Genomic DNA, 22,439 nt, shown 5'->3' on the forward strand with positions numbered 1-22,439 from the left:
TGCAATAATTCACATGGGAAAAACTGTTAAGATATAAATCCGCTTCGTCCTACCTAGAATACATATAAACTTTAAAACAATTGAAAAGTCCGTAAACACAACCAATCACTACCGATTTATTCACAGTTTATACGGACCAAAAACGGAGTCAACAGAGCCTGGTGGAGCGGATATTCAAAAGTTGAACCAGTCTAATGTACATACATTGGACGCCAAAAAATAAGAGCATGCACCGTTAGAGTTCCGTAATTACTTTCACTACTTGTTGTGAAAACAACCAAATTCATTTCGATGGATTCAGACGGATTTTCATTTATCACAGTTCTCCAGCACTAACATATATACAGTACGGGTTGTGTGCCTATTTTCAGTCTATTAGAGAGGATGCCGTATACTATTTCGGTCAACAGGTTTATCGATGCCACATAATTATGAAATTGTGAGACAAACGAAAATTCGATCGATTCGATGAAACGGATTTTACCCTACCATTTCCATTTGAGTTAATTTGCGTTGCGTTGTGGCGATGATTTTGGTGGATTTCATGCTGACTTCATCATGTTTGACTGCTGAATATCTAATAAGAGTTACATAGGAAATGATACGTAAGAATTCATACCTATCCGGCCTATATTATAATCTTAACAGCATGGTAGCCATCATTACCGGCCGCTTTTATCTCCATTGCTCACGGGGAAATATAAAGGACAAGGTACACGGGAAGTGTTGATGTATCTCCAACTTAACGGAAGGACGACGACTCATCAGACTCTTATGACGTTTTTTATTGAAAAACACCGGGCAGAAGATTGCACTGGTTTTGCACTTTCTAGCAGAAGTGATGTGACCTGTTAAGCACAGTTTATTAGCTAGTAGTTTAGTTAATCTTCGATTACTTGAAAAAGAAAAGATCTTGTTTAGTTTTCGAGGGTTTTTAAATTCCGGATTGCCGGTTACCGAGAATACCATTTGCATTTGGGACAGGCCCGTAGCCAGGATTTTGTTTCGGGAGGGGCTTGAAAATTATTGCATAAATGTATAAATTCTGATGACTTGAGATAGTCACAGTAAACTGAATGTAATTATGAAATGTTCTTAGTGAAAACAATTCCATAACTAAGACAATAGACACTAAAAACCCTAAAAATATGTTGTCTGTTACAAGAAAAGCTATAGTGCATCGACGAATTAAATTTGATTATCATTAGTTTATAAGTTAGAAATTTCTCTCAAGATTCATCAAGAGATCAAAGTATTTAGGGCTGATTGAAAATGCTACGCATTCTAGACTACACGTTTACAAGGTGTAGAAGACGCTAAATTGGAATGAGTACAAAAATATCCAAAAACCCGCCTAACGAAACTTTACACGCATTTGCTAAACAGGAGAACGAAACCAACGTCAAGGTTGTCTCCATGGATAGGAATATATCAGTATGAAATCCAAGTTTATCGTTGCAAAGAATGTCCGAACAAAGTGAACTTCAACTCCTATTTTCATGATCAGGCTACTATTACTAGTTCTGTGACTTTATCCGAAGTATGCGTAATTATAATCCTGAGAAAAACACATGTTTTTCATTTGACTCTCGTGGGGAATGGGTTAAACGCTATCTTCGACAATATTATCAGGCAACTGAGAATAACTATCTATTTATTTATTTAAGTAGATTCTTTTTAGATACTTTCATATCATTGGACTTACGAATTAAAAATATCGTAGACTGATTTTCCTAGATCCCTGAAACTATAGTAAAAGTCAAAATGTAAAGTGAGTGCAAAAAACTACTGATTCCACTACAATGCAAGAATAAGTTCATTAGCTCATTGACGTTCAGAATTTTGCAAAACCGTTGGAACTTGAGAAGATTACCTAGATTAAGTAAATATTATATTTGAACATTTGAAGGTATTATTTCGGATTTCATGGGTTTTTGGACAATGTAAAATATATATTTCAATGATTTAATCTACTAATGAAAACTACCCAGAATTTAATCTACTGAGCGAAACTGCTCAGAACTTGTTCACTAATCGAAAGAAAATTACTTAGCACTGATTCTGAATGCTTCTAATTTACGTAAAATTAGGTAAATATATCACCACCAAAATAACTAGAAACTATAAACACAAGTGAGCTTAATAATTTCAGCATCACTTGCTTCCGACACATGGAAGAGAACACATCGCACTTACATCTAATTTTCAAAAGAGGCTTTCTTTTAGAGTTGTCTGTTTTCAAATCACAGCAAATTATCCGTTTCCTGTGAAACTTTTGCAAAACTTTGTCAATTCGTCAATTTTGACTTTATGTTTGCTAATGTCTGATTTGTTCCTTGCTTCTCGCTCTCAATAATTATCCTTCCGAATGGATTCCATTTCTCCCAAATATGACATTAATCTGCGAGTAAGCGATATCCGATCTTGTAGCGGAACATTGATGTTCTCATCGTCCATATATAGGAGGATCTTAATTATAGCATTGTCACTTTCAACCATGTGTTTTAAGTTGTTCGAAATGAATGGTTTCATCTGGGCTAATTTGTTGAGCGCTAAATGCCTGACATGGTAGAACTCGCTTCCGAAAGTCCAACCTCCATTTACACCTTCAGGAAATGTTCCACATTATGAATACTCGGTCCTAAGCGAATCATCAATAATTTTATAATCACCGTATTTGGCTGGAGCACCACTTCTTGCTTCTCGACAGATTACTACAGCAACAATTATAGTAACAGTTTCTTTTATTCTTTAGGCAAGACACACAATATAAAAGTTACTATTTTTATCGTTCGCGTCGCACTGGCTCGAGCAAAAGCATAAAGTGACTGAATTTCGTGACCATTGCCTTTGATGTTAGAAATAGCCTTCTTCAACTTTTTCTCAAAGATTTGTTCAAACCAAATGAGCAACAAATTTTGTTAAACATCGCCGGTTTTTGAAATTCATTTTTGAAAAATTTCGGGAGGGGCTTTAGCCCCCTAGCCCCCCCTCTGGCTACGTGCCTGATTTGGGACGGTGCTCTAAACAAAGACTTCAAATGGGTATGTTGACAATAAGTATAGGAAGAAAAAAGGCACTGCACCCTATCTCCATCTGATTCAACAACTGCACACAGCAGACGGTAGACGACTGAATCAAGTGGTGCGCTTATCCTGTTCACCTTGCACCGGGCAGGAAATTAAATCCAAACACGTGCAAAAATCATGGGGAAACAATGCAAAAATATGCAAATCTTTTTTCGGTTTGGAACATTCTGTCGGTTTTTTCAGGTTTTTCCAGTCCTTTTGACGCTGGTACCTGGCGCTGCCACCTGCTTATTTTATCCTAAAACTAAATCAAAACTGTTTGAATTATGTATGTTTGTTATTTTATGTCGCCTTTTGGGTGAGTAGGTTTAAAGGGAAACTAAAAAAAAATAGTTGGTTTCGAGTTTGAAATTCACTCCTTGGATGCAACAAAAAAGTGGGATTTTGTAATTTAACTTTTATTTCCCTTTTAAATGAATTGGTAGTACAGTAGTCGACATTACAGAGAACCTACATATAAAATGCGTAGAAGTTTTTAAACTTTAGACACCATTCACACCGAAACGATTTGTTGAATAATATGTGCGTTCAGAGCCGTCTTAAGACCACTCGGGGCCCCTGGGCACAATTGAACTGAGGGGCCCCTATAATTCAACAGGTATAAATTGCTGTACAGTAGGATGATCTAAAAATGATCCCCAGCATCAGGGAACCATCAACACTACTTTGAGATTTATTTAACTATGTGAAAGTATTAAAAATACTATAGAAATCAAAATATTTGGAGAAAAAAATTTATATTTCCATCATTGTAATTGTCCAGGTACGGTCGAAAAACGGAAGATAATTTTGATAGATCTTAAAAAGATATAAGCATTTCTGACCAATTTGACCGAAATTGGCAAATGTCCTAACACACTATGTGCGGTTGTGGGAGTTCGAACTCAGGTGAGCTGCGTATAGAGTTGTGTTATTTGTTCGCCATATGATATAATCTGACCTTCATTGATCTAAGTCTAAGACGATGTTTGAAACTGAAGAGTGCCTCCGTCAATAATGAGGGATGATGGAGTAAGGCGGGTTAAACGTCAACACTACAACGTCGACGATTCATTTAATAATTGTCCTTACACTATGACAATCTAGGAAAAATATTTAGCAATATTTAGCCAATAAAATCCTATTTGTTAATAGATGACGACTACGTGATTCACAAAAGTTACATTGATTCGTATAATGTTGTTCTCAATTTCTTACTGTTCCTAATATGATGCAGCTGGATAAAGTCAATTGCCAGCTTTATAAAAAAGCCACATTTTTTCAATCATGATTCAACCACATTTACAGATGACAATATTGAATATTGCAGCCATTGAAACCAATCGGTTTTATGTCAAATCAAATTGTGCGATTAGAGGTTCATCCATTTTAGATATTCACATTTTTCACCGCAGAAATAGAACGATTCTTTGAAATAGTGTCTCTTCCTGCAAACATTGTTGGTGAAGTAGATTTTCTCACAGAACCGTTTACTACAAAAGAAAGCACAAAATTTCTATCAGAATATGTATCTGATAGAAGTTTTGTGCTTTATTTTGCAGTAAACGGTTCTGAGAGGCGAAGATAGCAAACAAGTACATTATAAGCAATATTAGTATTTTCATATTTAACGAATTAGTATTAAAAGACGGCGCTAGTAGTTAAGTGGCAAGTCTCTGGTGTCGGTGATAGGTACTCATTACAGAAAGAGACCAAAGGAAAAAAATTAATAACAATAATTAGCTCTTTCGCCTTGCGAAAGTTCAAATATTCAATACCTTCATTTATACTTAAACAAATAAACATAGCAAAACATAGAAATTACTCGAACCAATTAATATGAGCAATACAATTCATTTCAATAATTCATTACCACAACTTTTAGGAGATCATTCATAATCAGAGATGAAACCATCTACCAACGAAGCTCATCAAAGACGACAATCATATCATATATCACTTAGACTGCAATATTATATAAAATGTAAACTCAAGCATAACTGAATAAAAAATTGAATTTAAAAACATCATTTCAATACCAGTCGAAATAGGAAACACATCGAATGCATGCTGCACAAATCCTCGACTACCTACGGAATACGTTCCATTTGAGCCAGTATATTCTGATTCCTGATTCTGACGGCCTAAAATATTTTTGATAGGGCGGATTGTCGTACAGAAATAACATAATTGGTACTGTACCAGATTACGACGGCATAGTGGAGAATGCCTAATCTGGCCGCGAAAGTATATTGAGACCTAAAGAAGTCCAGGATTCATTTTTAGAGGTTTTCATGTAGATTTGTCCATTCACACACACTGAATTCGCATCGGCTGTTTTCCAACAGCTGTGTAGTCAGCAAACTTAGAAACTGAAAACTCAGCAAAATGAGATTTGTTTGCTAATTTTCGGTGAAATATTTTGCGAGTATCAGCTATCAAACGTCACTTTTACTGAGATCTCAAAAAATATTGTTTACTGAGATCTCAGCTGTTGAGATTTCGGCAAAAGATGCGAAAAAAGCTGAGATGCGGCAGAAAAAAATAAGTGTACAATCCTTGATGTAATGAAGAAATGAAAATTTGCCACATGCGCGGATCGCTTGCCAAACAAGAATTGTGTACCGAATTTAGACATCTTTCTATTCCACTTTCTGTACAGCTTTCTTGTAAAAATTTTGCCACCTTGTTGGTTGCCGCTCCTGGTTGGTGTCTTTCGAACATTGTTTTTGCTCAAAATGAATTGGAACTTGAATCGAAATGTTGGGCTGACGTTTGAATTGGTCCAATACCATCCTAGTCATGCAGTACCTCCTTTCCTGCCGCTACCATAACTTCGTTTGATTGTCTGATGCTCTTAAAATGTGACAATGCACATGGGTTAAGGTGCAATGTGCGAATACGAGCAACTGATCCATTATTACCCACACGCCAAAGAGTTGCAAACAATTGAATGCTACTATTTTTTTTTTGGAACAAAGCCTTCAGAATGATTCTAATTCACCCTAAGTTGGGGGCCCTAAAAGCCCGGGGCCCCAAAAGCCCGGGGCCCCTGGCCCTGGCCCAGTGTGCCCATGCGTAAAGACGGTACTGTGTGCGTTCCAAGCAAACTTCTCAAACGAATGTTCTCTTTCTTGACAAAGAAACTTGTAGTGAATGGTGTATTTGGCTGTAACCTTTCGCGTGTTCTGTATCTTCTCCATCGCGGTATGAAATGGTTTCCCTCGCAGTATGATAAACTTCAACGCCGGGTCGACCATCAACTATTTTCACTACGTTGCATTACCTTGCAAAGAGTTACTGGATCGGGGGGAAATTATTACAGCATTAGAAGGGATACTTTGTTGCTGGAAAAGTTCAGAATAAATTGAATGGGGGAAACTTGCAATGGTTCCGATAAACAATGGAATTTCATCTCGAGAGTGGTGCTACAATGGAATTATGAATGGTTTTAATTAATATTCTTGGTAAGAAATGTTGCTTCATTTCGGTTCTATTATTATTGGGATAAATTCTCGACATTCTTATTACGATTAATGGAACACAGACCGAAACCTGTGGAGTAGGGTGTAAAAATATCGCATTTTTTCAACAAGATTGCAAACTTTCGCAGTTTTTATACACCAATGGCATTTTTTTGTCTAACGTTTCATTATATAAAGTTGGAGTAACATTTCATTTCGATTTTAGAGGTTTTAACCTAATACATATAATGTACCGTCATCGGGGGTTATTTTACGCCACGGGGGCTACTTTACGCCAAAATTAAAGAATGATAGTTGAGCTTCTAGTTTAACCCATTATAACCCAGCTATGTTTAAACTTTTGGTAATTTGTAAAATACTTCGTGAGCCTTCATATTATGCCGAATTAAGTATGGGAAAAATAAAAGAACCACTTTGGAACCTTTTGTTGCGAAAAAAACTAACGTATGAAATTTCATACGCTGGGCTGATAGGGTATCAAAAAATCATTACAGAGAAAATTCGGCTAAAATCTTTATATATAGCATAAAATCGAATAATATCTTCAACCTTGCGAGATCATTCATTTAACAGCTTTTTTGAAAGATTTTAACACTTCTCTCCTCTCTAGTGCCGTTTCGTCTCATGATTGGTTCGTTGCATTAAACCATCATTCCCTCGAACTTTTTTATTATTTTAAGAAAAAGAACATTTTCTCACGAGAATTTATATAGACAATATTCTGGATGGAACCAGGTATGATTTGCTACGTCTTAAGCTTTTGTTAGCCATGATCTTGAATGCACTGATTCAACGTTAAAATCAGCGAGAAAGTTGTGTATCCCCTCCTGGTCCTAAAGAGGAAATAATTTTGCCTTAGGAAAAAAGATATCGGTTCAGCCTAGCGTATGAAATTTCATACCTTGAACTACCAGCAGAATTTTCGCAATTGTTTCACTAATTTCTTCCATTTTTTCGCACTGAGCCACATCTTTCACACCTCTCATGGCCATTCGTTCACAATCCGAAACAAGAATTAGTGATTTAGAAGAGAAAATTAATAATATGTATTGTTCATATTTTGGTTTGATTTTCGTCCAACTTTGACATTCGAAAACACTATGGAATTTTATAAAAAAATAATGAGCATACACATTATAAACTATAGGGTATTAATTAACGTTCACAGAAGACCAGAAGTTTGAAAACGCCTTTATTGTATAACAAGTATGATCCAGAAATGTGTTGTTTTTGCGTATGAAATTGCATACGCTAGGACATAATGGGTTAACATTATATTTTGACAAAAGTAAAATATAGTATTATTCGCTGGTTCAACAAAAACATAAAAAATAGATATAGGTTTAAGAAAATGCTTGCAAGTAATCGCAGTAGGCGATGAAACTGAAATATAAAATCTCGACAAACATATGATTACGGCCGAAAAGCCAACTGTCACAATCCACTTTGAATGGAAATTCCGGACAAGCCGTTACACGCCAATCACAGATGTTGGTAGTAAACGAAAGAGAAAAGTTTTCTCTTTCATAAACTGTTGTGAACTGTGTTCGACCAGTAACGGTTTGTCTGGAATTTCCATTCAAAGTGGATTTTGACAGTTGGCTTTTAGGCCGTAATCATATGTTTGTCGAGAAATGTACTCAAAAGCATTGTAGCTTAAATTCTCATGGGAATGTGCGATTTAGATTAGATAAGAGGATACAGATTACGTGAAATTAAGCTGGCAATGTAATGCAATTATTTGTGTTTGTTTTTTTTTTGTGCGTATTTTTGTTTGTTTGGTAATGGGTGACCATATGTCCATTTTATCTAAAATTTTGGCTACTTTACGCCAAGCTTTACTTAATTCTATTTTGCACAATCTGTATATTTGATCTAAAATTTACTCTTATTTTGGGATTTGACTCTAATTCAAAGCAGATTTTTATTAGCCTACTAGTTTGACTGTTTTGAAAAATAACAGTAATCGATAATTTGCAAGTTTAGTAGTGTAATTGCAATGGCGCAAACATATAAAAACGCTATCGTTGCTAAACGTACTTAAACTATGTGTATTGAAGCAATTTGTTGTGGAATAACAGAAAAAGCAGCGGGAAATATTCTGCACTGAGGCAAATGACCTTATGGTTAAAACCTTGCTAAACAAAAAGGTTCTCAGTATATTGAAAATAGATATCTCATTGAAGATGGATGACCTGACCTGACCCTTTAACTTAACAGTACCATACGCGTTTGCACTCCGGAGCACAATTTCAGCTACTTTTAGAAAAATACTAAAATAATGTTGTTTAGGTAGGTTGGTAGGCTCAATGAAAAAGTATATCATGAAGGGCGTTTTTCTCGGCATGTTGTTTTTCATTGTAGGACTTATTGACTCTCCAAAAAAAAGGTTATTGGATGCATGATACGAAGTTCTTGAACATTTATTTTTTTACGAGCACGACATTCATTTGCATTCACTCATAAATAACGAGCATAATCCATAACAATGAATCCAGAAGTTAACATGATTTTGAAAAAAAAAACTTTTTGGCGTAATGTAGCTCCCCTGTGGGGGTGACTATGCGCCAATTTTTAGTTCTTTATATCTCATATTCAATCTTGATTTTCCAAAAGTTCTTTTCACTGACTTTTGAGGTATTTCTGCCATATGTAAAACATCAAAAAGTTTCAAATTTGAAGTTACGTGATCGTAGCTTTTGATTGTAATGTACAAAATGTTGTACGGTAGTACGTAATGGTTATATTTTGGAACAAAAATATTTAGACAATGCCACAGAAATGTAGATCCTACGCTTCTGGGATCGAAATTTTATTCGGCGATTGTTGAAACATTGAAAATTAATATTCTGATGAGACGAAGTTGTGACGTAAATTCCATTTAGTTATAAGTTTTGTGACCTTAACACGCAAAAGTGGTTTTGAGCAATTTTATCCTTAGTGGAGAAAAATATTTTTTTACCCAAATTTTTCTGCACTAAGGAGAAATATAGCATACTGCACCATGCATAGGCTTGCTAAGCCAAACCACACCAAGCACCATTGATGTTTTATATGGATTAACTGATAGTCCAACACGAAGACATCATTGCTCAACATAACATAAGGCTTGTTGCATCGAATCAAAAAGTGTATTAATACCAGTATCATTATGCTGCAAATGTGTACCATCACGAACAGACTAAATCGCACGTTAGATCTTCTGTTTGTAAATGAAGATGCATACAAGAACTGCCATGTCTATCGTGCAGATGAGCCACTCGTTGAAATAGATTCGCATCACCCTCCCCTCTTAGTTGAGCAGACCTGTCCTGGACAGGTTATTTTTGACGAGATTCTTGACGATTTGAAGTATAACTTTTCAAAAACCGATTTTCCTGGACTCAACAACTCACTGCAAACGATTGACTGGGTGACTTTGCTCAATAACGCAACCGATGTAAATGACGCAGTAGAAGAGTTCTCATCGATCCTGACCCAACTGTTTGAAATATATGTCCCAGCCCCACGTCCTAAACCAAAACCACTTTGGTCCAATCGACGTCTCCGAGAATTTAAACGACTGAGGGCAGCCGCGCTTCGGCACTACACCAACCGACGAAATCCCAATACAAAGCGGGAATTCATATATGCTAGCAACAATTACAAAGCTTATAACCGCTTCCTATACTCTCGGCATGTATTACAAACGCAATCTGACCTTGAGCGAAATCCGAAACGTTTCTGGTCTTTTGTAAATGAGAAGCGTAAAGAGAGTGGACTTCCTTCTAGTATGACTTTGGCAAATGAAACTTCTAGCACGACTCGCGGTATCTGTAACCTGTTTGCAAAACATTTTTCGTGTGCATTTGAAACAGTTCCGACTACTCCAGAACAGGTCGAAATCGGACTACGAGATGTTCCCAGGGGTGTGATGGACCTAGGTAACATCCATTTTACGGAGGAAGACATTGTTGCTGCTACTGATAAATTGAAATCTTCGACTTCGGCTGGTCCTGATGGGATTCCTGCCATTATTTTAAAAAGATGTGCGAGTGCCCTTTCCGCTCCCCTAAAGCTGATTTTTAATCTATCTTTGTCGCAAGGGACGTTTCCTCTTTGTTGGAAAAAATCGGTTATGTTTCCTGTTTTTAAAAAAGGTGATAAGCAGGACATAGCAAATTATCGGGGCATAACCTCTCTGTGCGGGGTCCAAGTTATTTGAAATTCTAGTAAGCAATGTATTGTTCCGGGAAGCCAAAACATATATATCAACAGATCAACACGGGTTCTTCCCAGGTAGATCAACATCCACGAATTTAGCACAATTCACTTCACACTGTATTAAAAGTTTTGAATGCGGAGCACAAGTGGATACTATTTATACAGATCTCAAAGCAGCATTCGATCGTGTTGATCACTCGCTCCTACTGGCGAAGATAGAAAGATTGGGTGCCTCACTCAACTTCACCAAGTGGCTTAAATCATACCTTGTAGGTCGTACCTTATCTGTCAAACTAGGAAATGTTGAGTCACATAACTTTATAAATTTATCAGGTGTGCCCCAGGGTAGTAATCTTGGACCCTTGCTGTTCTCCTTGTTCTTCAATGACGTTTGTAATGTCCTTCCACCAGGATGCAAACTTATCTATGCAGTTGACCTTAAACTGTTTCTTATTGTACGATCTGAATTGGACTGCATTGAACTACAGCGACAACTAGATGAATTTTGTAACTGGTGCACTCGAAATCGGTTGACTATCAGTGTATCCAAATGCTCAGTAATTTCTTTCACGCGCAGAAAAAATCCAATTTTGTGGTGTTATACTATCTCAGGGAAACTACTGGATAGAGTGTCAGTTGTCAGGGACCTTGGTGTACAGCTGGATTCTAAATTGACGTTTAGAGATCACTATTCCCACATCATTGCGAAAGCCAATCGGAACCTTGGTTTTATCATTAGAATAGCCAAAGTGTTTACTGACCCATACTGTCTGAGAGCACTGTACTTCTCTCTTGTACGCTCCATCCTGGAAGCTTCAGCTATCATTTGGTGCCCGTACACAAATGTCTGGATTACCAGAATTGAATCTATACAAGCTAGGTTTCTCCGATATGCCCTTAAAACCTTGCCATGGCGCAACCCGATAGAGTTGCCACCTTACATTGAACGCTGTCGTCTGCTCGACATGGACCCTCTTTCAAAAAGGCGAAATATATCCAGAGCCGTGTTTGTAGGGAAAGTTCTAACAGGTGAAATAGATGCCCCAAATATACTTTCTCAGATTAATGTAAATGTGCCCGCTAGAAGTATAAGATCGTGGAATTTTTTAAGACTTGACTATCAAAGTACTGATTATGGACAGAATGAACCCATAAGGGCGATGTGTAGCGTATTTAATAATGTTTATGAATGTTTTGACTTCTCTGTATCAAGTGACGTTTTTAAAAATAGGCTTAAACGGCTAACTTAGTGCATAAGATGTGATTTAGATAGTGATTTTGATTTGTTAGATGTATTATTAGTAACACATTGTAATGTAATGTAATGTTATGTAATGTAATGTGTAATATTGTTTAATATGTATATATGAAAAGATAATAAGGTTTTTACGCGCATTTGGAGGTTGTTTGATGGACACCAAATGGGCTTTTCCTCATTCTATATTTCATGTAGACCATGTAGGTCAGATGAAAAATAAAATAAAATAAATAAATAAATAAATAAATAAATAAATAAATAAATAAATAAATAAATAAATAAATAAATAAATAAATAAATAAATAATCATCGGCGAAACCATGCGTCGGAAACCCAAGCTCATTAAGTTCCTCAAGAAGCCATCGGCGACAACGTTCCACAGAAGTGGTGATAACACACCACCTTGAGGACATCAGCAGACAGTCAGTTTCCTTATCTCTACTTATCTTAACGATGGGCACAGATGTCAGTTGCTAAGCATTGCGTGTATCCAGTTCATGATATATGAAGGTATTCCATGATATATGAAGTAATTTCGATAACAATAAAAATTCCTAAACTTGATTGCTTTTGTGATAAAGCTTTTTCAATGTCTACTAGTCTCGTTGAGACCAACCCCTTCGCTCAGAGGATCGAAGGGGATTTGCTTTGCGAGCCAACTTAAATACCTTCGACTCGTCCCTGCGTCTGCGATTCTGCACTTCGTTGAGGTTAAAAGGCGACCAAATGACTACCGAATACTCCAGTAACGAGCGAACAAGAGAGACATACAACGCCTTCAAGCAATGGATAGTTTTGAGTGATTTAGTCATCCGAAATATAAAGCCGATCTGTATGGATGACATGGAAACGATGAATGATATGTGATCATAGAAGGACAAACTATCCAGAGATTGTTGGACAAACTAACCCAGAGATCTTCGATGCAGGTTTCTCGTTTCAAGTTGGATCCTTGCAGCGAATAATGGAATATGCCATGTTTCCGTTTACGAGTGAAGGTGATAGTAGAGCGCTTTGATGCGTTCAGCACCATTTTGTTCAGATGACACCAATTAGCGAAGATGTCGAGTTGCTGTTGCAGAAACTGGTCATCCTTTAGATTACAAATTCTGGTGTATAATTTAAAACCATCTGCGTAGGAAAGTTTTAAGCACTGCAAAGGGAGATTAACGTCATTGAAGTAAATTATAAATAGGAGAGGTCCATGCCGACTTCCTTGTAACACGCCAGAGGTAACGGTAATTGTTTCAGAGACTTTCAGTGTTCCCCTAAAACCAGCATGTTATCGTTCGCTTGCATTTGAGATGCATGTAGATGGATCAATACTCACACGATAATTTGGTACTTCTTCAGTGTTCTGTCCAGAGTGTGGAAATATCGAGAAATACCTACGTATGTGATCCTTGTCTGTCCGAGTTCGCAACAGCGAGACGGAAGGTAACTACGCTTAGCGTGGAGAATCGCGTTGCTGACATGTGTCGAAATGAAGACACATGAAATGTCGTCAGCAGAATGATGATACTAATACTGTCGAAACTCTAGCAAAAGTGGTGAAACGAACAGCGAGATAGCATCACTAACGAACAGGAAAATATGAATTAGAAGAACCAAGTTGATGAAAAAACCCCACGAGTAAATTAATCGGGAGAATAAATAGACTAACCAGTAACAGAAAGACGGAGAAAAGCGGAATTTCAAAACATGGAGAAAATCTACCACCGCGGATCTCTCTGTCGTAGAAGATTAGATTCGTCATCGAAGATTATCCAAGTAAGTGTAAGTAAGTTTGAAGTGGAACGGTTTACGCAAACGGTCATCGGTAGGTGTGGGCGTAGCGTAGTTGGTAAATCGATTGCTTTGTACGCAGCCCACCTGGGTTCGAGTCCCGACTCGCAAATAGAAATTTTTCATAAGAGATTTTTCTAACCCGAAGAGGCGAATAAATTTAAGGTTTATAAAACCTCTATAATCGAAATAAAAATAAAATAAAAAAAAAATAAAAAAAAAACGGTCATCACTCGACGGAGATCACCATCGGGAATCTATTCACCGAAGTTTAGATTCACCGAGAAGAATTATCCGAGAAGACCGCGCTAAAGTTTGGCTCAACATACGTACCTCTCATCCTAGGGAAAGTGAGAGTTAAATGGCACATTGAATAAAGTGCGTTGTGGTGGATTTCTAGAAGAAGGCGATGCCTGATGCACTCTATCAATAGTGACCTACGTAATGTGAGTGTGGTGGTTTTTGCGGAATCCATGTGCGGTTTAACACTCGTGAAACAGTTTACAGTGGACAACTCTAATGTAGGGAGCGTAATGGATCGCAAAAAACGGGATATAGGTTTCTGGAGAAAATCCACCGTCGGGGAACTAGGATAGATTGCATGCCGGAGACTCTCTGACGCTGAGAGCTGAATGACTAACATCAGAGAACATCGGTAACCTACAAAGAACTAGCAACAAGAAGAAGTTGAAGGGGCCTTTCACGAAGAATGTGAAGAAATGTGAGCGAAGCTAATCGGCACATCCAGATCAGTTAACGTATCGAAAGGTACTGGCAGCTGACCTGAGCAGGTTGGCAAGTGAGCTAGAAACAATAGCTATGGAGAAAAAAACGATTTATTAAAACTGAAAAGAAAGTGCAGTAGCACAAGTCCTTCTGACGCAATTCGTATTGGTGGTCCCAGTAGGACGCGAATATTGATAAACAAGAGGTTTAGGTCTTGTCAGCAGGTTGTGTGAAAAACAATATAGACAAGGCCCTCCGGGCCATAGGAATTGTTAATAATCCAATTCATTTCTTTTAAAAGCAAAGTAAAAATCAAAGCGATTACCTTCCCATGAGAAAATTCAGCAAGCGGGTCTATCATACCGCTTCTCAACTGCACAATTAGGAGCCCCTTCTACCTGTAATACGCAAGAGCCCTGCATGGTGTGATGTGGGCCCTGTTAATAGATAGCGCTTAAAAGTTTATTTTTTGCCTACGCAGTGATCGAGTAACTGCTGTACTGTGAAACGATTATTTTAGATCTTTCGTCACTTATAAAATTTGTATCACGGATTTCATGAAAAGAATCAATATTTACTCGTTTGCTGTCCAATCACGCATGACTGACTTCAACTCCCATTCAATTGTAAATTATCGTCAACACTTTCATTTTTGCATGTACCTCTTCCCCAAATGTTACACTTTCACCACTCTTTTCCGCGTCCGCATGACGAGTCGATTTGATGTTATAGGCTTGTAAAATTGGGTAGCAGACGGTACCTCCGTCTCGTCACGTGTACTTGTTCACAATTGTCCAATTAGCACGTTCAATTTCTTCGTAGTGAACTATGTATGCGACCTACGAAGCTCGTGCCCCATTCTACGAAAGATCACTTGAGCAGATTTCTCCCTCATCACCGAAGATGATACACGGAAATGGAAGAACTTTTAGCTTGTTCCACAGAAATTTTTGCGCTGCAAAACTGGGCCGGTGGAGGTGTTAGTTTCTTTAAGTAGTTCGGTTCGATCGGATAGGTTTGGCGACGGAGATTGTTTCTAGCGGTTGGGAAAGTTGCCTATCATAAATGCAGTGAATATGCAGTGGCTAATTTGGTGCGTGTTTTTTGTCAGTTTACGATTGGGGAGTTTGCTAAGTCCTGCTTTGGTGAATGAAACACAGTTGGATGTATTGGATGGTGTAAGTTCCAGAAGGGGCAGATGTGAGTAAGGGATTGTTTCTGATAACGAAACTGTTTTACGATTCGTATTTTTGGCAGACTTTCCGTTCTACTCCATTGGCCGAATTGCCAACATTCCTTGTGTGGCAACTAACGGATTGACCGGGACATGTCTGATACGTGGCGAGTGTGCTGACAATGGTGGGATATTTGGAGGAAACTGCAGTACCAATACCAATCAGGCGACTTGTTGCCTATGTGAGGATCTTGAGTAAATTGTGTTCAGCTCAACCGTAATAACTATCAGATTTTCAGTTAGCCAAACATGTGGAGGAACGACCAATCTTAACAGTACATACTTCACGAATGTTGGTTATCCAGGATCCTTCAACGGTGGTGGATCGTGCACGTTTACTATCAATCCTTGCAGCGCCACGGTTTGCCAACTGCGCATTGATTTTCGTTCGCTTACCTTGGCTCAACCGGATGGTGATGGGAATTGCATCACCGACATCGTCACAATTACCGGCGGAAGCTCCGATGTACCCTTCATTTGCGGCGAAAATTCAGGCCAGCATGTGTACGTAAATTTCGATGGTTTAAATCCAATTACTATCAGAATTGCCACAACAGCGGCCACCTCGTTCAACCGACAGTGGAATCTTCAGCTGTCTCAAATTGCGTGTGCATCTCAGTTCCGGGCTCCGGAAGGTTGCTTGCAGTACTATTTTGGACTCACGGGAACAATCAGTAGCTTCAACTATGGATTTGGAGCCAATCCTAACCTGAATGTAGTAGGCGCAGTCGGGTCTAGACAGATTGTAAATCAACACTATGGCATTTGCATCCGAGCGGGACCGGATATGTGCACCATAACTTACAGTTTGGTAAGTGAGGATTATATAAGAGAATCATATTTTTTGTTATACTTGAAAGGTGATTTTTGTAGCCAGTAAACGGAGGACAGTACGCATTCACGGTATCCGGGGCTGCTGATGCTCTGGATCCGGCTCTTATAGGACAAGGGGCTTTCGGTCAAAATGGGCCGGATTGTAACACCGATTATATCGTAATACCAAGTCCAATTGTGACCGATCAAGCAGCTGCTGGACTCGAGTTTACGGATCGGTTTTGCGGTTTGGGAATCTATACGGTTACTAGTGAGTATTTATTTAACCAACTTTCCGGTTGGGTTAATTTTTTATATATGTTTGTAACGCACTTCGAATTATAATTTTATGCGATTGCAGGTCAAGTCAAACCGTTCGTTGTTTACGTTTTTTGGGATGATAATGAGAACCCAGATTCGGCCAACAGAGGCTTTCAATTGGCCTATTCCCAGAATGCTTGTAGTGTAGTTTAAATAGTGTTAGTTATATGAATACAAGTTGTAAGACACCAATAAATTATATCAGGAAAGAATTGACAAATTCTTCCTTTGCCCTTTAATTCATCATATCATAATTGAATGGCTGGCGTCCGAAATCGACATTTTTGCATTTTTTGATAGTTCCAAGTAATCTACGTGTACTGCCATTTAGCAGTCAAAGTTGATCATGGAGGTAACCCCAGTACTAGCTGGCGTCCAAAAGGTGCTAACCCCACATTGAGCCTTAAGGAAATTCAAGTTTTCTCGCTCGTTTTCCGAGGTTTTAAGAAAAAGGAGTCACTCGATTCGCAATCAGTAAATTTTGTGATGTAGCTCACATATCTGTGAACTCGGTATAATACTGTTTTTAGTTGGATTGCATTGTACGTTGACGTTTCGGCCCAAACAGTCGTTCCTGAAGGTAAGGGCCGCTCATACACTTGCTATGTATGACTATTTTCTAACTACTATATATGTTTTGCACAAATGCATATTATAGAGCATATTTTTTTGAAAAATCTACATTGAAAGTTCACCGAGCAACAGGTGATTAAGGGAAAAACGGAACATTGTGATCGGAAAGTTAAAAAATGTTGAATCAATTATTATCTTTCGTTATAGAGTTATGGTGTCTTTGGAAGAGTTGCTGTATGGCACTTAGCGCTTTATTCGGCTGAATCACACTAGTTCGGAGTTTAGTCGCTAGGGCGGCGTTGGTATCAACTTTTTAATGAAGCTAGATAGAAATGTGGTGTCTTCAAGAAAGTTGTGGGTGTTATCATTTTAAACAAATCTTCTGAAGATGCAAACTTTGGAGGTCCGGTATGTTTTGAGATAGGGAAGATTTTAGTTAAAACATTGACTTACAGGATATGTTTTCAAAAATGCGCGATATTTCAAAACCTGTAGGACTTACAAAGTTGGTTCTTCAGAAGATATACTTATAGTTGCCTGATATACAACTTCGCTGTAGATATCTTTCTATCTCGTTACATTATAAAGTTGATAACAGCGACTGAATTTCGAACTAATATGACTGAATTTCGAACTAATCTGAAATGATCAAATGAAGCGGTAGATATCACACAAAAATTTTGCCAAAGACACCATAACTCTAAAACGAAAGATAAGGAAAGGATGTGTGAATTGTGGGTTAGCCCTTTTTGGACTCTAGGTACCCCCGGGGTTAGCCCACCGGATTACGAAAATGCTCGTGAATTAAAAAGTAATACATGTAATGATCTTATTTTTTCTAGACAACATGGGTCAATGAACTACTAATAAAATAATGTAATTTTACAATAAAAATAATGTTAATTTGGAAATGCTGAAGTTTTTTCCATTTCCTGTAAAAAATGCAAAATGTGGGTTAGCCCCTTTTGGACGCCAGTCATTCAATTGTGTCCATTCCCTCAATACTCTTCACCCACATAATTTATGAATGAATTGGAAATATGAGCGAATTGCAGCTCAAATTTAATAATATGCTGAGCATACTCTCATCAATCTTAAAAATATAATATAGTTTTAAGTATAATATATATTTGTATTGCTAAGAGAATATATGCGTTTTCAGTACAAAATAGTTCTGTGAAACTGAATTTTATTAGAAAAATTGTTTATTGAATTATTTAAAATTGTCATTTGAGCGACTGAAAATAAAAGAAACCAGAAAAGAACATCTTTCGTAAAACCCGCACCAAATATATTATAATGTAAAAATAGGATATAAACATCAAGTGTAAAAATCGGATAAGATCTTTCAGAATAAAAATCTCTCAATAAATTCTCCCCCGAAAAGGTTAACAAGGATGAACCTCCAGTGTAAAACCGGCGAAAATAAATAATTCGTTCGCAGGAAAATGTTACATTCAGCAATTTAAATCCGGATAAGCGTCTGATTTTTACACTCTAATATATTTCAAGTGAGTTTTACGAAGCATCTTCTGTTCTTGCGACATTTATTTTCGGTCCTCATTTGAAGATAGAATTATCAACTACAAAACATAAAAATAAACCCGTATCTAGATTTCCAACATATCGTCTCGAGAAATCTATTACGACGACTTATATACATAACTATACTATCTCGAGTCAAAATCTTTCGATAAAATCGCTTATCACATTTCTTCCCTCTTCTAATCAACTACAAATGTTGCTGCATCAAAAGCCAGTAATGCTATTAGCTCCGGTAAGAAGGCTCAAGAAAACTATAGCATGTACATTCGCAACTGATTTACCAGATTCCGCAGACAATGCAGACTAAGTCGATGTTGCTGGTTTGAACTACACGAAATCTACACAAACAGACGTCTGTTCCGGTGACTATATTTATCCTATTTACTATCTGGTCTAGGAAGCTCCACTAGAGACTCCATAAGCTGGATGCAGTGCTTTGTCATTCTGGTTCCTACATCCTGTAGAATGTCCCGGCCCGGCTTGTCGAAAGTAGGAATTTATCTTTCGCCGAGCATCTACAATTGTATATCATATGATGCAGCACTCCCATGTCGTGTTTTGCATGGCAGGATGGGCATAACGAGGCTGCAGCAGCCGGTCGTTTGTCTTCGGACTATCATCGAGAGGGGATTTTTCGTTGCAGACTAGGTCGGTTTGTTCGCTGGTCAGTTCGGGGTTTCGACGGTGGTTGAGCAATTGTGCCTCCAGGTGTTGCATGCTAGCCGGTTTACCGAATTTTACCTTTTGAATATACATTTGAGCTCCGATCCGCTTCGTTACACGGTATGAATAAATCTGTTGTTATTAGTCGTGAATTTTAATTCGTCGCATTTCATCGTTTGCAGGGTTCACATTTTTATTGATGCAAATTTCGTCTATTGGATGACAAGTTCAACGTTTTATTTCAGGTACATGGGTCATTCTTTTACAAATTACACGGATTTTGATAACAATCTTCAAATGTCCTGAAATTTGCTTTATTTTAGGATATCGTTGAAAGCAAATTTTTTCGACAATGTCGTTGCTTCAATTTCTAATGATTCAAAGGATTTCCTCAAATCTTCTCATACTTAAAATCCATTATCTTATGTTATATTGATCAGATTATAGTCATCTTTTTTGAATTTTGCGCGGGAATTCATAAGCCTTAAAAATGTGCTTAAAACAAAATTTTGATTGTAAATTTTTTTATTGGCTTGTATATAATCGAAATCGGTGAAACATATCTACATATCGTTTTAATCCACTAAGGACTGTAAAAAAGCCGTTCAAATTTCTAGATAACAATAATCCAGTCGAAAGTCCACAAAATATCTACTCCATTTAACAATAAATTAATTACTACTACTAATAATAATTAATTACTACTAATAATTTAATACACTACTCCTAGTGTAAAAAGTATTTAATCCACCTAACAGTATGATGCGATATTTCTTATAGCTCTTTTTCGGATACTATATCGATTAAATTGGCTTGGTACAACTTAATTGCAAATTATCGAAAGTCAAATAAATCAAATTAAAGGGAAAGCAAAAAAATGCCCTATAGCATAGGGGGACAATCGATTTATTACTAATGCCTTGTAGAGAAAATATTAAGGTTCTTTATTCAATGCATTATTAGGAAAAACTCAATTTCCTTAAGAGGCTATGTATGTGTATTTGAAGTACATATTCTTAGTAGTGTTTATTCACATTTTCATGGCGATCTGAGAACTAGAATTGAAATTGCAACTCTTGATAACACGCTACCTCAACGTGATTATTTCGATATCGACTTTTTCTAAAAGTGACATCGCAGTGAGAAACATATTTTGGATACTTTTTGACTCACAATAGCTAGTGATTGAACAAAGGACTTTGATTTGCATCATTATTACTAATCGTAATGCAGAAAACAAATTAGAAAGCTTTCTATACCTGATTTTTAGGAAGAATCGTTATTATTACTGAGTGTACTGAACACTTTAACTGTGTTTTTCTCGAAATCACATTTTTGTGGTAGCCGGAAATATAACTCGAACAAATGATTTTGTATCGTTCTGAAGTATATCCTATTGCAGGCAAACTGTGTTGCTGTTCACTTCTCGAAATGTCCGGTAAGACCATCGATTCGTGAAGTGGAGCAATTGCTGAAGATTAACATGAAGCTCAACGCAGCAGAAGTCGCAAGACAGGAATAGCAGGCTTACGCCAAGAGGGTGGAATGTCGGGAGAAGTTCGACAGAGGAAACCAGACAGCGGCCTCCAAGAGGGAGGGAAGAGAGAAGGCCGACATAGGTACCCAGACAGGGGCCTTCCCCTTCTATGGAGCAGCCATATCGCTCGAAGCGGCGGCTGAGTGCCCCTCGAAGGGCAAGGGCAAGCGCAAGACGGCGTCGAACGCGAAGCGCCCTAGGAAGTCACCAGGCGAGGGTGCAAAAACCAACGGCGTGCAACCGTCAAGGCCAAACGCCGTTTGGTCGAGGTAAACCGGGGCGAGAATGGCCCCGCTTGGCAGAGAGAAGATACCAGCAACTCGGTGCAATCGGGTGTACTATACCTGTACTATACAAATACCAACCATACCCCAAACATAATATTAATTGAACCCAACCTACGACGCTACATCGCATCTCAAACCGATAGTTTCCCACGACTCGAAAATCTTACATCGAACATGACAAAACCATTCCACACAAGAATTACTGACAAAGCTAAAATAAATTAAACCCTCAGACCATGCATTCCAAGCCCTATTGACATAAAAACCCACTTCGTAAAAAGACAACATGTACAGTTCCAAACAACTATGTTTTTCACAGCCAGTAATAATCAACCAAACACATTTCTAAAACAGAACTGCAGCTTTAACACGTCGTAACTAGACCTACATCCAAACCGAAAAACTGATCTACATACAAGCCATAGAACCAAACTTACCCACGTTTCTAGCACGCAACAAAATCAACACAAACTTGAGCCCAAAAACAAGAAAAAAAACCTCAAACCATTGACCGTAATAAATCATGCCTTCTGCACGCGAACGGCAAAGCCACATGCCAGCGAATGTCAACAAACAAAACATTGACACACATTGAGACAGTTAGCACAGCTCAAAATACCGAAGTAAACCACGAGAGAAAATAACCCGATCGCGAGAACATGACACAAGAGAACTGACTATTCGACTTAGCCCCTCCTTTTTCCATAAACAAATACGCACACTGGCGAGACAGCCATAGAAGTAACTTTAGACGTAAGAAACAATCATGGTGAGCTTTCGAAGCCCCGCCCGCTAGAATTAAGTTAACTATCTGATAGGAAAATTAGCTTTAAGGTTTACATGTATTAGTTAGTATAAGTAGATTAAGTTGATGAAATAAAGAGACAGTTTTGATCACACAGTAAACTAAAATACGGACTTTTCTACGGGGCAGGGGGGCG

General features: G+C 37.8%; 1 protein-coding gene across 1 annotated transcript; it reads left to right on the forward strand.

Annotated features, from left to right (window-relative positions):
• Positions 1–15,601: 15,601 nt before the first annotated feature.
• On the forward strand, positions 15,602–17,046 carry LOC131688017 (uncharacterized). The gene is made up of 5 exons (XM_058972143.1): positions 15,602–15,725; positions 15,783–15,941; positions 15,999–16,570; positions 16,633–16,843; positions 16,934–17,046. The coding sequence occupies exons 1-5, from the start codon at positions 15,602–15,604 to the stop codon at positions 17,044–17,046; spliced, it is 1,179 nt and encodes a 392-aa protein (XP_058828126.1).
• Positions 17,047–22,439: the final 5,393 nt, after the last annotated feature.

The sequence above is a fragment of the Topomyia yanbarensis genome, chromosome 3 (genome assembly GCF_030247195.1).
Source record: "Topomyia yanbarensis strain Yona2022 chromosome 3, ASM3024719v1, whole genome shotgun sequence".
NCBI lineage: Eukaryota > Metazoa > Arthropoda > Insecta > Diptera > Culicidae > Topomyia > Topomyia yanbarensis.